At 37.9% G+C, this 14,690-nt stretch overlaps 2 protein-coding genes across 2 annotated transcripts; both read right to left on the reverse strand.

Moving 5' to 3' along the window:
- Positions 1–5,937: 5,937 nt before the first annotated feature.
- gpx2 (glutathione peroxidase 2) lies at positions 5,938–8,203 on the reverse strand. Its single transcript, XM_046856559.1, has 2 exons — positions 7,377–8,203; positions 5,938–6,782 (listed from the first exon to the last, which is right to left on the reverse strand). The coding sequence occupies exons 1-2, from the start codon at positions 7,596–7,598 to the stop codon at positions 6,429–6,431; spliced, it is 576 nt and encodes a 191-aa protein (XP_046712515.1). The 5' UTR covers positions 7,599–8,203; the 3' UTR covers positions 5,938–6,428.
- A 152-nt stretch (positions 8,204–8,355) lies between these two features.
- On the reverse strand, positions 8,356–13,648 carry LOC124390554 (ras-related protein Rab-15-like). Its single transcript, XM_046856558.1, has 7 exons — positions 13,238–13,648; positions 10,369–10,429; positions 10,158–10,218; positions 9,958–10,035; positions 9,801–9,890; positions 9,144–9,209; positions 8,356–9,013 (listed from the first exon to the last, which is right to left on the reverse strand). Exons 1-7 carry the CDS (start codon positions 13,485–13,487, stop codon positions 8,879–8,881), a joined length of 741 nt encoding a protein of 246 aa, XP_046712514.1. The 5' UTR covers positions 13,488–13,648; the 3' UTR covers positions 8,356–8,878.
- Between the last annotated feature and the right edge of the window lie 1,042 nt (positions 13,649–14,690).

Here is a 14,690-nt window from a genome sequence, read left to right on the forward strand (position 1 = left end):
GGCAGATGGTGGTAGATTTAGCTAAAAGGATGGAAATAGCATTGATAAATGCTTATTTTTCAGAAGAAGGAGGATAATGGGGTGATGTATAAGAGTGGGGGAAGGTGCACACAGGTGGACTATGTTCTATGTAGGAGATGCACCCTGAAGGAGATTGGAGACTGTAAGGTGTTGACAGGGGACAGTGTAGCTATACAGCATCGGATGGTGGTCTGTAGGATGGTTTTGGAGGTAAAGAAGAAGAGGAGGAGAGTGAGGAGCAAAAGAAGAATAAGTGTAAGATTAAGGGAAGAGGTCAGAAAGAAAATTAGAGAGATAGACCATAGAAGCATTGAGCTGTTTAGGAGAGATTTCATTATTTGCTTTGAGAATGTTGATGGAGAAGTATAGAGAAAGTCAGAAGGAGTTGCACAGTGTGTTGTGGATTTAGAGAAAGCATACTACAGGGTGGAGAGAGGGGTTGTGGTATTATATGAGGAAGTCTGGTGTGTCAGAGAAGTATGTGAGGGTTGTGCAGGACATGTATGAAGACAGTGTGACAGCAGTGAAGTGTGCAGTAGGAACCACAGACTGGTTTAAGTTAGAGGTTGGATTGCATCAAGGATCGGCTCTAAGCCCTTTCCTGTTTTCAGTGGTGATGGACAGGTTGGTGGAGCTGGAAGTAGCAGACAAAGTTTATTAGAGGGACAGCGCATGTAGGGCGTTTTGGAGACAAGGTGAGGCGCGATTGAGATGGTTTGGACATGTGCAGAGGAGGGACATGGGGTATATCGGTAGGACAATGCTGAGGATGGAGCCATCAGGAAGGAAGAAAAGTGGAAGGCCATGGAGGAGGTTTATAGATGTGGTGAGGGAAAACATGCAGGTAGTTGGTTTGAAATAGGCAGATGTAGAGGATGGGGGGTATGGAATCGGATGATCTGCTGTGGCGACCCCTAATGGGAGCAGTGGAAAGAAGAAGAAGAATGAAGAAGAATACAGTTTAAGCAGTTGGGATTAAGGGCCTTGCCCAAGGCCCAGCAGTGGCAGCTTGGTGAGCTGGGATTTAAACTCCGATCAGACGTCCAACACTTTAGGCACTGAGCTACCACTTCCCAATCACATGCCGGTATATACTGTACATAATTAGGGACCATTAGAAACCAGGTGTCAAGATTTTAATGTTTCTGCAGGGGGTTCTGTGGTGATAATTATAACGATAATAATAATTTCATGATGTACACACACACAGTACAAAATGGAAACCATTTTGTAATAGCTTTAATAATTAACAATTAAAGGGTTTATTCTATGATGTTTTCAACTCTTCATTTTTATTTTCAGCATAGTCTTTATTAGTGTGTTAGTGGTGTTTTAAACCTAGCCCAAGATGTAGTGACTTATGTGAAGTAGAAATGATGAGTAGAAAACGCCTATAATTTTCTTTTCATTGTTTATTTAATGCTGTATTTACCAAACTTCTTATTGTTCATGAAATTATTTAAGCAGCGGTGAGCAGCAAAGGCATTTTAATATGCACACGTCAAACAGTGAAGTGGATAAGGTATAGTGGCACATGATTTTTTTATCTCTATCTTCAGCTTTCCAGTTTTGGTGACCCTGTATCCACCAAAGCCTCAATGTTTTTGCCTGTGAAGACTAACATGGTCTTCTGCTGTTGTAGCCCATCATGTAGCTTGAGATCATTTTGAGACGCTTTTCTGCGTTCCATAGTTGTACAAAATGATTAATTGAGTTTATTATAGTCATAGTTACCAAGCATGCCAGTTTGTCTGCCTAAATTATATTAACCATTGTTCATTTGTTGTTTGCTCTTTGTGTGGCTGTTCCTAAGTCCATATACTCTTGTTTGATTAATAAATAGGATGTTTAATCTGACTAACTGAAATGATAGAAAAATAAACATACAAAGCAGTTGCTTGAAATAAGACATACAACCTTAAATCAGATTAGTGATTTTCAACTACACAGAATACTCTAAATTCACTGGAATCCCCATCCACATCATAATTCTGCTGTGAGCTACCATCATTTAAAATATCCTGACAGCTCCAACCATTTGTACTCACACCAGTCACAATAGTGCAGAAGATCAAATTACTCATTGGCAATATCCTCCCTACACTGGTTTAACCTTTTATCAGAACACTTAGCATTAGAAAACTCACATGACAGCAAATCACATCTTGTTTAGACCCAATTGTTTCATATTTAGAAGCCTATTCCCCAAACAATCGTCAGAAATTATTTACTACAATATTCCTAGAAGGATACAGGATTTTCCTCTTACAACCTTTTGTTCAATCTGAACAACAGATTTTTTCTGTGCTGTTAAAGTCGTTGTTGTTGTGTATCAGTACTGTCAGTACTTACCCTGTTCTGTGTTCAATGTTTAATATGTTTATAAGTAAAATATATATTTTTAAAAGATCAGAAAACGACCAGTACTGATTTAAACGCTAAGATGAGTCCATTTTAATGTTTCGTTTTACTGTCAGAGAGGTACACAGAGCAGATATGAACTTGAGTCCTGTAATAATTTTCCCATTTATGCCGTTGTTCACTGCATCTTTCTCATTGTAATGGGGGTTGATCCTTTTGATCAAGTTGATCAGGTTTTGCAACATAACTTAATGTCTTTCCCACAATCACTGGAATAATCATGCAGATGAATCAGTATTTTTTGTGCATTATTGGCTCACAAAAGTGAGTACACCCCTCACGTTTCAGCAATCATTTTAGTACATGTTCTCAAGGGACAATACTATAGAAATCAGTGGTGGGCCGTCAGGGCCAGCAAGGCTTCTCTGCTGGCCTAAACACTATCGGAAGCACTGACCTACATTTACAACCTAAATTCTAATATTTGTTTCTTGAAATTGTATTACTTTATTCCCAACAGTCTATTCTCTTAACTCAGTAGCATTTCTCTTGGCTGCACTGCTTCCAGTTAGTGCATGTGGATGTTAGATTTTTTTGTCCAATCAGATTGCAGCCTCTATGTGCTGCCATGTCAATCTAATCTGCCCAGGGCCTTCACACTCAGTAGTTCTGGCCGTTGTACATTAGACTTTACTAGCAATTAATGTTTCTTTAAACAAACAGATTTCAAATTCGGCTCACAGGGAAACTGATACAGCCAAGTTCGACTAGCAAAACACGTATGTAGCGCTCTGCACACATTAATACATCCGAGTTAGACTTTTGGCTGACGGATGAAGAGAAATTGATTTAATCTCAGACATTCTTAAAAATCCATTTTAAAGGCGGACTTTTCCAGAAAAGCTAGACATCATGAGGAGAGCCAACCCTGAAACTAGCCAGCTTGTCTCAGCCCAGGAAAGGGTTTGTTTACCACTTCCAGACCAGTGCCTACGAGTGGTACCACTGGCTTACAGCGTCTGAGGAGCGGTGCAAACTATGAGTATGCATTGTGTATGCATCACTGGTGAGTAGGTTGTATTTGATAAAAAAAAAAAATTGTCATAAGACAAATACCGATTCTTTTGCAGTTGTAGTGTAGAGGTTAGGAGCTTGCTTTAGTAAAAATGGTATTCACCCCTTCATATGCGAAATGTCTCTTTCTGTAATGCCAAGCGTTGTTATATTGTGTTTTTGTATAATATTGCTTGTTTATATAATTGCGACGTGATAGTGGTGGTATTAAGAGGTGGATTAAGTTGGGTAGATCCTCACCGAAGGCACAGGTACCAAATGCACTGCCACTGATAGAAATTAAACTGGCATATATTTTAGAGTAGTCAATGTGCAGTGTGCTATGTGCTGTCCTCTAAAAATACCTCAACATACAGAATACTAAATAGCTGGCAACAGCTGTATGTCCTGTAACTATGTAAAGCCGCATGTCTTATTCATCATGTTCATGTTTTTGTCTGCTTGGCAGGACCATACAAATTCTTGTATTAGCAGTTAGAATTTGGTGATTTGAGTACAATTCTCTCATACTGACCAACATGACTTCTCTTGAGAATTAGAATTGTTGCTCTTCATGAACAAAGAGGCTTAAAAAAATCGGTAACACCCTGAAACTAATGTAGAGTACAGTGGCCAGGGTCATAGAGAGGTTTGCCAATATGGGTTCTACAAGGAACAGATCTCGCAAGGGTCGATCGAAGAAGTTGAGTCCTTGTGCTGTGCATCAGGTGCAGAAGCTGCTTCAAAAGATATTACTGCCAGCATCACTTTAGAGGTTGCGAAAGATCTGCTTGTCAGTGCTAAGACCATACGTCGCACAATGCAACAAGTCTTTTTGCATGGACGTCATTCCAAAAGCTGTCGTCTGATGAGACTAAGTTAAAAACTTGTTTAGCTCATGATGTCCAGCATGTGTGGCGATGCCCTGGTGAGGAGTGCCAAGAAAATTTTATTTTTCTTACAGTCAAGCTTGGTGGTGGTAGCATCATGGTTTGGGGCTGCATGAGTCCTGCTGGTACTGGGAAACTGCGGTTCATTGAGGGAAACATGAATTCCAACATGTACTGTGACATTCTGAAGCAGAACAACCCTCCCTTCAGAAACTGGGCCGAACAACAGTTTTCCCACATAATAACGACTCCAAACACCAAGATGACAACTGCCTTGCTGAGTAAGCTGAAGGTGAATGCGATGGAGTGGCCAAGAATGTCTCCAGAACTGAACCCTATTGAGCACCTGTGGGGCATCCTCAACTGTAAGGTGGAGAAGCGTCATGTGTCTATGGAGGAGTGGAAGAGGATCCCAGCAACAACCTGTGCAGCTCTGGTAATTTCCGTTTCCCAGGAGGATTTAGACAGTACTGGATAACAATGGTGCTCACACTAAATACTGACACTTTAGACACAGTTTTTACATGTTCACTTAGGATGTACTCACTATTGTTGCCAGTTATTTAGACAATAATGGTTGTATTTTGAGTTATTGTTTAGAGGACAGTAAATCTGTACTGCTACACAAGCTGCACATTGACTACTCTTAAATATATCTAAGTTTCATTTATATAGTATTGTCCCTTGAGAATTAGAGATATTTCCATTGATTAAAAATCTATAAACTATAAATAAACCAAATAAAAAGAAATACCTTCTATATAAAATTATATACAGTATCTCACAAAAGTGAGTACACCCCTAACATTTTAGCAACCAACACAAAATAGGAGTTATGTATTTTTTGTGATATTAATATTGGAAATGAAATTTAAAAAGCATCTAAAGATATGAAAATGCTGTAATCACATGGTATACACAAAAGGATAGTAATTATTAATGCCGTGGGTGTGTATTACTGTGCTGAAAGAAAAATTTAGTGGTTTAGTAAATATGACAAAATCAAACCTGTAATTTTTAGCCCCAAACTGTTTGTATTATTGTTTGTAAATAAGTTGGGAGTCCATATCCATATTCTATCCTAGCACCAACAAGCTGCTACTGCTGTGCCCTTGAGCAAGGCCCATAACCCTCCACCTCTCAGTTATAGGTTGCTCTAGATAAGGACGTCTGCCAAAATGCCATAAATGTAAATGTATTATAAAATATTCGGAAAGATCGAGTGTTTACCTCAAGTTTTCTTGTGTTTCTCTGTCGGGTGCATGGTGTTCACTGGAACACTAGTTTATTAATCATCTTAGGTGATGTGACTGGATTTACTTGGTTACTAATGTTTTTTTTTTCCAGGCTTGCAGTTTATGTGCTTAACTTGAGTAAAATGTATTAATAAAATTAATTATTCCTGGTGCTGTTTACACCTTCAGATAAGCTTTGTTAAATCGAAGAATTGTGTGTGTGTGTGTGTGTGTGTGTGTGTGTGTGTGTGTTACTTTCTTGTATATGATTCACTCCAATATTTTTTCCCCATGTGTAAATGACAGCGTACTGAAAAGTACATAACTTACTATGTTTGGTCAGTGATGCCACCAGGGAGAAAGGGATCAACATCAAATGATAGTCAACTCAAGCTATTTTTATTAGTGAAGATTAAGTAAAGAATAGAGGTTATTGAAGTTCCCCATTTGAAATGTTCAACAATACTACCACCTAATGGTCAGAATGAGCCAATACACACCTCAGTAATTTTTGCTACATGCAGAGTACCACTTGTTGATGAATAAATATGCCAAAACATCTAGGAGTTAGACTGTGTGGTACATGATTCCTAATATACAGCATTCTAGTATACCTTCATGAATAAATTCAGGTATGAGTATGTAATAATGTTTGAAAACACATTAAATTATTTTATTTTATTAAAGCTTTTCTTTCGGTTCATCACTGTACATCCTCTACATTTCTTTTTTTTTTTTTATATTTACGCCACCTCGGTTAATACTCCTTATGTTCATTTAGAGCATCAACTTCATTAAGTAAAATAAAAAGGTAGAGAGTGCACAGTGGTACCTGTGAGAAAATTAAATGCAGGCTGAAGCACTTTGATTAGTTTTTGGTAAGCCTCAATAGCCTTTGAATGTCAGGTTCTATGTTAATCGTCTCAAAGTTTTTGCTGTATCTCTTGAAGGGCTCGCCCTCTGGGCCAATCAGGAACTTCTCAAAGTTCCAAGAAATATCAGTTCTGCTAATGGGACTCCACACTAAGAACTTGGGGTCCTGAATAAGAGAGACAGGGTCATCATCAGGGTAGGGAAGTTTGTCTTTGAGGTATGCGAAGACGGGATGCGTGTTAGCCCCGTTCACGTCGCACTTCTCAAAAATGGTGAACGACGGCTCAAACCCTCCACCTGGTCGTACATGCTTCAGGGAGGCCAGGATCTCACCATTTCTGCAGTTTTCCTGAGGAAAGATAACATTATCACACCTTATAAGTCTACCACGATTCTACGATGCTTGTGCTTGGTATCCAGTGATAAAGCAAATGTAGTCTGTCTTTTACTTGAGAAAGTGCATGTGGCGCTGAAGGCTAAGAGGTTAAAAGCTTTTATGGTAATGTTTATAGGTATAGCCGTCTTCAGGGTTCAATTATATACCATGAATTACCATTAAGATACACATTAAAGTTTTAAAACACAAATGACAACAACAATAAAATAACAACAGTTTGTTTTATGTAGTTTATGTAGTAATTTCTTTTCAATAGTCTTTTACCAGCATTAATAGTAGAGCACTAACTTCTTGCATTCTTGAAACTTTTGGTTTTCATGCCCAATTACTGTAATCTGATTACACAATCAAACAGGTTTAATTATTTAATTAGTGCTAATGTATGGAAATTGGGCAAAAACTTTAGTTTGATGCTCATTCTCAAGGTACTCTTTAGTGTAAATCAAATTTCTAAAGCCAAATACAATACAATTTTTTCATCTTAAACACTAATCCAACATATAAAAAACAATTCTGAATACACAATGAATTGTTTGTGGCACTAACCTGGTAGCCAAACTGATTACAGGGGAAGGCCAGGACCACCAGCCGGTGCGGGTACCTGCTCTGGAGCTGGTTGAGCTGGCTGTAGTCCCGGGTGGTGGTGCCTCATAGTGATGCCACATTCTCGATGAGTACCACTCGGCCTCGGTAGATGTTAAAATCGACAGGGTCCCCTTCCAGCTTGGTAGCACGCAGGTCATAAAACGTCTTGGCTATGAAGGCCATGGTCCGTGTTTGGTGTCCTCTTGATGTGCGTCTCCTTGCTAACTGGCATGCAAGTCATCCCGGTTGCCTGGCTTCAGGTCTAAAGCTTGGGTGTCAAATAACTTTCAGGGAAGTTGATATGCAAGTGATACATAATGCATCTAGCTGGTGAAAAGACAGAGTTAGGCCATCTCAGGTTTTATTCTATAAACCTAACTATTTTTATTCACCCTCAGACATTCTTGTCAAAGAAAATAAGTTACCTGGCTTGCAAGGCATTTTCCATAAATGACAGGAAAAGATGGTATAAAACATGCAAGGAATTTCAACAAGCAATGAACAACACACTCTAGACAGGCGTTATTAGTTGGTACGTTGACATGTAAAGCAATCTCCATCTGTTTCCCAAAGTGAAAAAGAAAGTTATACAGGTTTGTGTAGCGGATTGAATAAACTCTCAGTGACTTTAGAGACTAGAATTTACTTCTGAGCTATTAAACATTCAGCAAGTCATCTACAACGCTCTCACGTCATTAAAAATGGATAAATGCTCAATCTAATTCCCTTTAGTGGAACTCGGCCCAAATTCTGATTCTGTTACATGGAATCTGTAATATAGCAGCACTTCTAATCTGCCAAAGAGCTAAGCTTCCTAAAATATATGAAAAGTCAGGATGAACTGAGGTAACCTTTTTTTTTTTTTTTTTAAAGAGTATTTAATACCTAGCTTCTAATCACAATTTACAGATCTTTAGCAGACATACAGATCTGACAGAAATATGTTTTTATATATTTTATTTTTGCAATAAACAATAATATTGGAATCAAGTTCTTACATTAGATATTAAATCATTTTAAGACCAAAACCATTGATATCTTTTTCTTGCTCTGTTTAAGAAATAAGCAACACAGCACACAATCAGTATCAATTCTCTGGTTAGTATGAGTGGGTTTGAGCCTGTTCTCCTGCCAAGACTATTTTCAATGTAGTGGAATAGCAATCAAGTCCTTGGTTTACCTCAGAGCTTTGCACATGTTTATGTCACAAGCTGAACAGCTATTTGACAAAAAATTGTTTGTTCTGACAAACAAATAAATGACTTGTAGACAATGCCCCCTAGGGACACAGAACCAAAAGTGCATTTTCCTAGCTCTTTCATTCTAACATCGAATCCAATCTCAAGCACTGAAACAAAGCATATCTTATAAAAGATGTATTAATTAGACATATTATTGTGTGTTGCATAAATGGATGTACTATACTAATATAAAATGCTGAGAATTATGTTTTTAACACTCCCCTAACATGAGCAGGTTGAATATTGCTGCTCCTGGTCTGGTTCAGTATCGTTGAGCTCATCGTTGCTGGATGGCAGGTCACTATCCGGCTCCTTCCTGCTGGCCTCCAAGACCAGCTCAGTCATCCGAGTGAACGCCTAAGAAGCACAAAGAGTAACACTAACCCCCAAGCGGATCCAATTACGCTGGAACCATAAAAATAATAACACGTGTCTGTTCCAACAAACATTTTACAAGATTAGACATCAAAACAACCAAGTTATTCACCTCACTGATGTTGTAGTTGGTAAACGCGCTCGTCTCCAGGAAATCCATACCATAAGATTGAGCAAGCTTATTGAAACAAACCAGTGTGTTAAAGATTACAAGTCAAACAGAACGCCATCATTCAGCAAAAATTCATTTGCCTTCCTTAACCAGTATTCACAAGATGCGAATCTTTAAATTAAAAAATTTAAATTAAATTTTAACCCTGGCTATATTGTTATGTCTCTTTCAAAAAGTAGATCAGTAACAAGTAAATATTCCACAATCCAAAAGCACTTTTTCCACAGAGCTTGCAAATTGTAATAGTTTAATATTACTATTATTTATTCATTTTAAGGAACCCACTTTATAGGCATGGATCAGGAGCCTTTCCCAGTGTAATGGAAAGGCCATACACATGTTAACATCTGGGATCAAATTGGCACAGCCATTTACTGACATGTATTAGTTAAATATAAATAGACTGGCAGGAACCCTTAAAGAAATCCACACTGACACATGCAAAACTCTGCACTGACAGTAGCCTGAGTTCAGGATCGAATCAAGGAACCCAGGAGCTATGTCAATATAACTTTATATTGACTTGAAGGAAACCTGCTATATTGCAGCCAAACTGTTCTTTGTCATTTAATTTAGAGAGAAAAATGCAACAGGTACCTTGTTCCCCTGCTCTGTGGTCACTTGCCTTTGAAGCTCCTCATCACGTTTGTTCCCAACAAGAAACTTTTGCACTATACGTGGTGCGTACTACAAAACAAACAAAACTGTGAAGATGGCATTGACTGTCAGATTTCAAAAGTGAAAGCCTCCTTACCTCATCAACATCACTAATCCACTTCATTATATGTTGGAAGGAGACGTAGCTAGTAATGTCATATACAAGGAAAATACCCTGGAAGAAACAGAAACACTATGAACCAAATTGTTTAATCTTTGAAGACACAGAAATCTAGTTTTTGTTATTGTTATTATAATATTAATATTCAGAGTCAGAGGCTTACACATGATCTATACCTGTGCTCGTCTGTAATACTGCTTTGTAATAGTTTGGTATCTCTCCTGTCCAGCTGTGTCCCTGTAAAAAACAAATACTGTACATTAGCAAAGCTAATCTTCAATGACTTCATTAGCTAAACTGAGACTTTGTATAATCTAAAATGTATTAGCATGTTCTTTGGCTTGTATGATCATAGACTAGATGTGTGACATCTATTTTCTCACCCACCATATCTGTATTCTCACTTTAAGACCATTGACTTCTATTGTTTTCATTTTGAAATCCACTCCTAAGGAAAAAAAATAATGGATACATATACATCAAATCAAATCAAATTTTATTTGTCACATACACATACATACAGGGTACGACATGCAGTAAAATGCTTTTTTCGACGGTCCAGCATGAGGGAATAGAATGGGGAGAAAAAATAAAAGAAAGAAAAAGAAAGCAGATAAATAAACTATAAACCTATATAAAATATAAGAATATATAAAGATGTATATGAGAGAAAAAGATGTATATACAAAAATATGCTTATGGCAGTAAAACAGTAAAACTTTCTTTCGGCTTCTCCCATTAGGGGTCGCCACAGCGGACCATCCGCATGTTTGATTTGGCACGTTTTTACGCTGGATGCCCTTCCTAACGCAACCCTCCCCATTTATCCGGGCTTGGAACCGGCACTAAGGCTTGTGCAACACTAATGGCTGGGGTTGGTTCCCTGACTGGGGATCAAACCCGGGCCGCAGCGGTGAGAGCGCCGCATCCTAACCACTAGACCACCAGGGAACCTAGTAAGCAGTAAAACAGTAAACAATAGTAAACAAATTAAGGTGGTTTTTGATTGTCCATAAAGTGTCCGTGTGCAGTATGGTGTGGTGTAAAGTGTCCATAAAGTGTCTGTATGCAGTATGGTGTGGTGTAAAGTGTCCGTGTGCGGCATGGTGTGGTGTAAAGTGTCCGTGTGCGGTATGGTGTGGTATAAAAATATAAAGTGCATGACAGGGTTGGAACAATAAAACACAGCTAAGAAGAATATATTTTATTTATGTGAAGGAAGCAAAGAAAAGACTTAATTATAATCACAATTATTACAAATTGTCAGTACAACTACAACAATACAACTACAACAATACAACTAAACATTTAAAACTCTACACTTTTAAAACTTTTGATATTCCTCCATCAGGAACATTGACCTTTGTTAAGAATTTCAGACCGTCTCTGCTTTTCCAGCTCATCAAGTAGACTGGTTATCTTGATCTATGAGCATAAGTCTAGACATGGGTAGTTTTAAAGCTTTTTTCTTTTACTATCGAAGTAGCCTACCTCCAATGATGTCCTGATAAAGCAGTGACAGAATGTGACTATGCACTAAAATGCACACTACAGGATAACCAGTGGTGCTAATTGGTCCTCTATTGGAAAGAAGCGATAAAAAAAAGACATGCAAACCAATATTGACACTAAAATGCCAAAGGGATGTGGACTATCACTGCATTTACAGGCATTCCTCTAAACTGCAAGACCTACAGTCTACAGACTGTTTTTGAACGCTGTACAATTTTCTATTTACTAGAACTAAGGGGCCAGTTGCACAAAGCAACATCCACAAAGCTTAATCTTGCATAATGGCTGACATGGAAGAATTTAAACCCTGATCCCCAGCCTCCATTGAACGCCATTGGGATGAACTAGAAAGCTCCAGGCCTCCTTGCCCAACATTAGTGCCTGACCTCGCTAATAAGCTTGTGACTAAATGAGCAAATCCCCACAGGCATGTTCCAAAATAAAGTGGAAAGCATTCGCCAAAAAGATACGGATGCTTTTATAACCGCATTTTTCTCCTCATTTTTGGAATGAGACGTCCAAACTGACGTTTATGGATGTCATGTTTAGGTGTCTACATATGTTTTGTCATATGTTGTATTTATCTTGAGGTGGGTCGAATTTCTGCAACAGGAACCTCATTAAAATTTTAACCCTGGCTATATTGTTCTCTCTCTCTCTCTCTCTCTCTCTCTCTCTCTCTTTCTCTGTAACAGGTAAACATTTCACCATTCTCCAGATCTTCATATCAGTTGAAAATCTGATTAACATGGTGATGATTTAAAATCTGGAACAAACTGAGCAGATTAAACAAACTGCAGAAATAAAAATCTTAATCTGAGCAACTATCAGCTGCCAAAACAAAAGAGGGTTATACTTTGTAGCTATGAATGAAACCGGTCATGAAAAGTTTAAACGCTACACCGGTCCCCTATTATTGTGTTATTGTCCTTACAACAACAACGACAAAAATCACAATTATCCCAATTATCGATACTGTAAATAATGGTGTTGTATCTAGAGGATTTTAACTGTATTAAAATATCAATTCTTCCTGGGTTTTTTTGCAGAAGTTTATTATTAATTTAAAATGAATTGGATCTTTTCAGTCTTGCATTTTGACTCTGTTTAGTCAAACAAGTTAGCTTTTTCACCCATTCACATATTTTGGAATCAATGCATCATCTGTACCTACTGGGAGATTTTTTTATAGAGTAGAAAGGCAACGAAAAAAAAAAGGTTGAAGGGAAACATTATACAAGAGATTGAAAATAGTTTGTTTGGCTGAAAACATTTTTGATTAATGATAATTGACACATGTAACATAAGGCCAGGGTGTTGCAGAATATTAAATATTAACAATGCTGGCTGGGGAAAACATATTTATATAAGAATTGGTAGCAATATCAACTTTACAGGTCTTCAAATGATGCAGGTCATTTGGCATAGAATCGACAAGAAAATAAGTGAAAACGAGCCAAACCCTACTTTACAAACAGCTTGATTTATTTTATGAATCACCAGCATCCATTTCATACTTGAAATTTCAACTTGCTTTTCCTCAACGCAGCCAGCAGGGGCCACTGGAGAGCAGAATGAATGAACCGCATCTATTTAACCCGAACAGCGCGTTTAAATTGTGTAACAGTCTACAAACAGGAATTCTTTCCCTCAATTTCATCCAGGTTCATTCTTAAAAAGTCAGGAAATATTAAAAATAAAGTTCAACACAACTGATCTCGTGTACTAATCATCCAACACTTACCAATAGTGGAAATATGCGGCGAGAGAAACTCATTGTCCGTAAGGCGACACAGTAAACATGTTTTCCCCACACCCGAGTCTCCTAAAAGCAGAAGCCTGAACAGGACGTCGTATTGCTTCGCCATGGCGTGGAGCAAGTTCCTAACAAAACGCCTTCCAAACTGCTCGTCGACGTGAATGTGTGTGCGTGTGTTCAAGTGCTGTATTCTTTCATATTTCCTGTAATTAGGCGAAGCCTCACTCATCACCATCAAGTCAAACTCCTCTGAACATAGCCGAGAGGAAGGAAAAGAGCCTCTCCTTTCTCCACCAGTGTTCTCATATCAACCTTAAAGCAGATACAAGGACCTTCTGTTCAAACGTTCCTCAAATTCACACCTTAAAGCTTTAATTCATGAATTGTTCAGGGCCAAACTCATGTAGTGCTTTTGCTACATCCAGATAAAAATGTCAGCCTGGACACATAGCCTTGTAAACCAAGAGCTTCCTTGGAAAAGATAACTAACCTGAGTAAACATCTGTAGTCTTCAATATGCATTACTGATATATCTATCTATCTATATTTGTATATAGATTAGGACAAGGTTAGTTTTTTTTCCCCCTCTAGTAAGTTTGTGCCGTTTCTGAGGATCGTCTTTAGATAAATATAAATGTGGTTACTGAGCAGTTTATATGACCCCATAGAGAAAAATGGCCTGCACGAATGAAACAACTAATTATTCTGCATCCAAGCATCATAATCCTACAATAAAGAAATCTTAGATTCATCAACTGTCAAAACACTCCAAAATTTGCATGCTGGTAGTTAAATTTTCAACATTTTATTAGCTTTCCAAACTGAAACTAGTATATAATATTTTGAACCAAATTTGTTGCCACAGGTGTTCATTTATATGCTCCTCCGGCATTATTTCACGGTCAACAGCAGCCAGTGCCATTACGAGCCAGGACAGCTAGCAACAAACGTTTTCAGGATAGTTCGAAATGCATGGTAGGTAGAAATTTATCAATTGATCTGGCCAGTGCAAAATCTTCCCTGCATTTTTTAACATTTCTAATTTTGTTCTAACCGTTGTTCTCATAAAAGCGTACTAATCTTGAGTTCAATATACCACTATCCTCTTTTACCGTAATAATTTTTTCTTACAATACTGAGCATTCTAGAGCTTCTCTTTGTAACCATAAATGAGTGTCACCAGAGTGAAACATTCATTTATGTACTTGAAAGGTCCGAGAAGGTTCTTAATTTGTGTAGTGTAGGTCTGCTCACACTTTGTATAAGAACTTCAGTTAAGGTCGGTTATGCACTCACTTCTCACTTTGTGAAAGCAATGTTTTTGCCTCTTGTTGTCCACATTTTTCAAAATTCACAACCTGTTCAGATTGCTAAGCCCAGGTACATTAACATTAACTTTAAATTATTGAAAACCAAAAGGTAAAAGGCTTAAAAAAAA

The sequence above is a fragment of the Silurus meridionalis genome, chromosome 8 (genome assembly GCF_014805685.1).
Source record: "Silurus meridionalis isolate SWU-2019-XX chromosome 8, ASM1480568v1, whole genome shotgun sequence".
NCBI lineage: Eukaryota > Metazoa > Chordata > Actinopteri > Siluriformes > Siluridae > Silurus > Silurus meridionalis.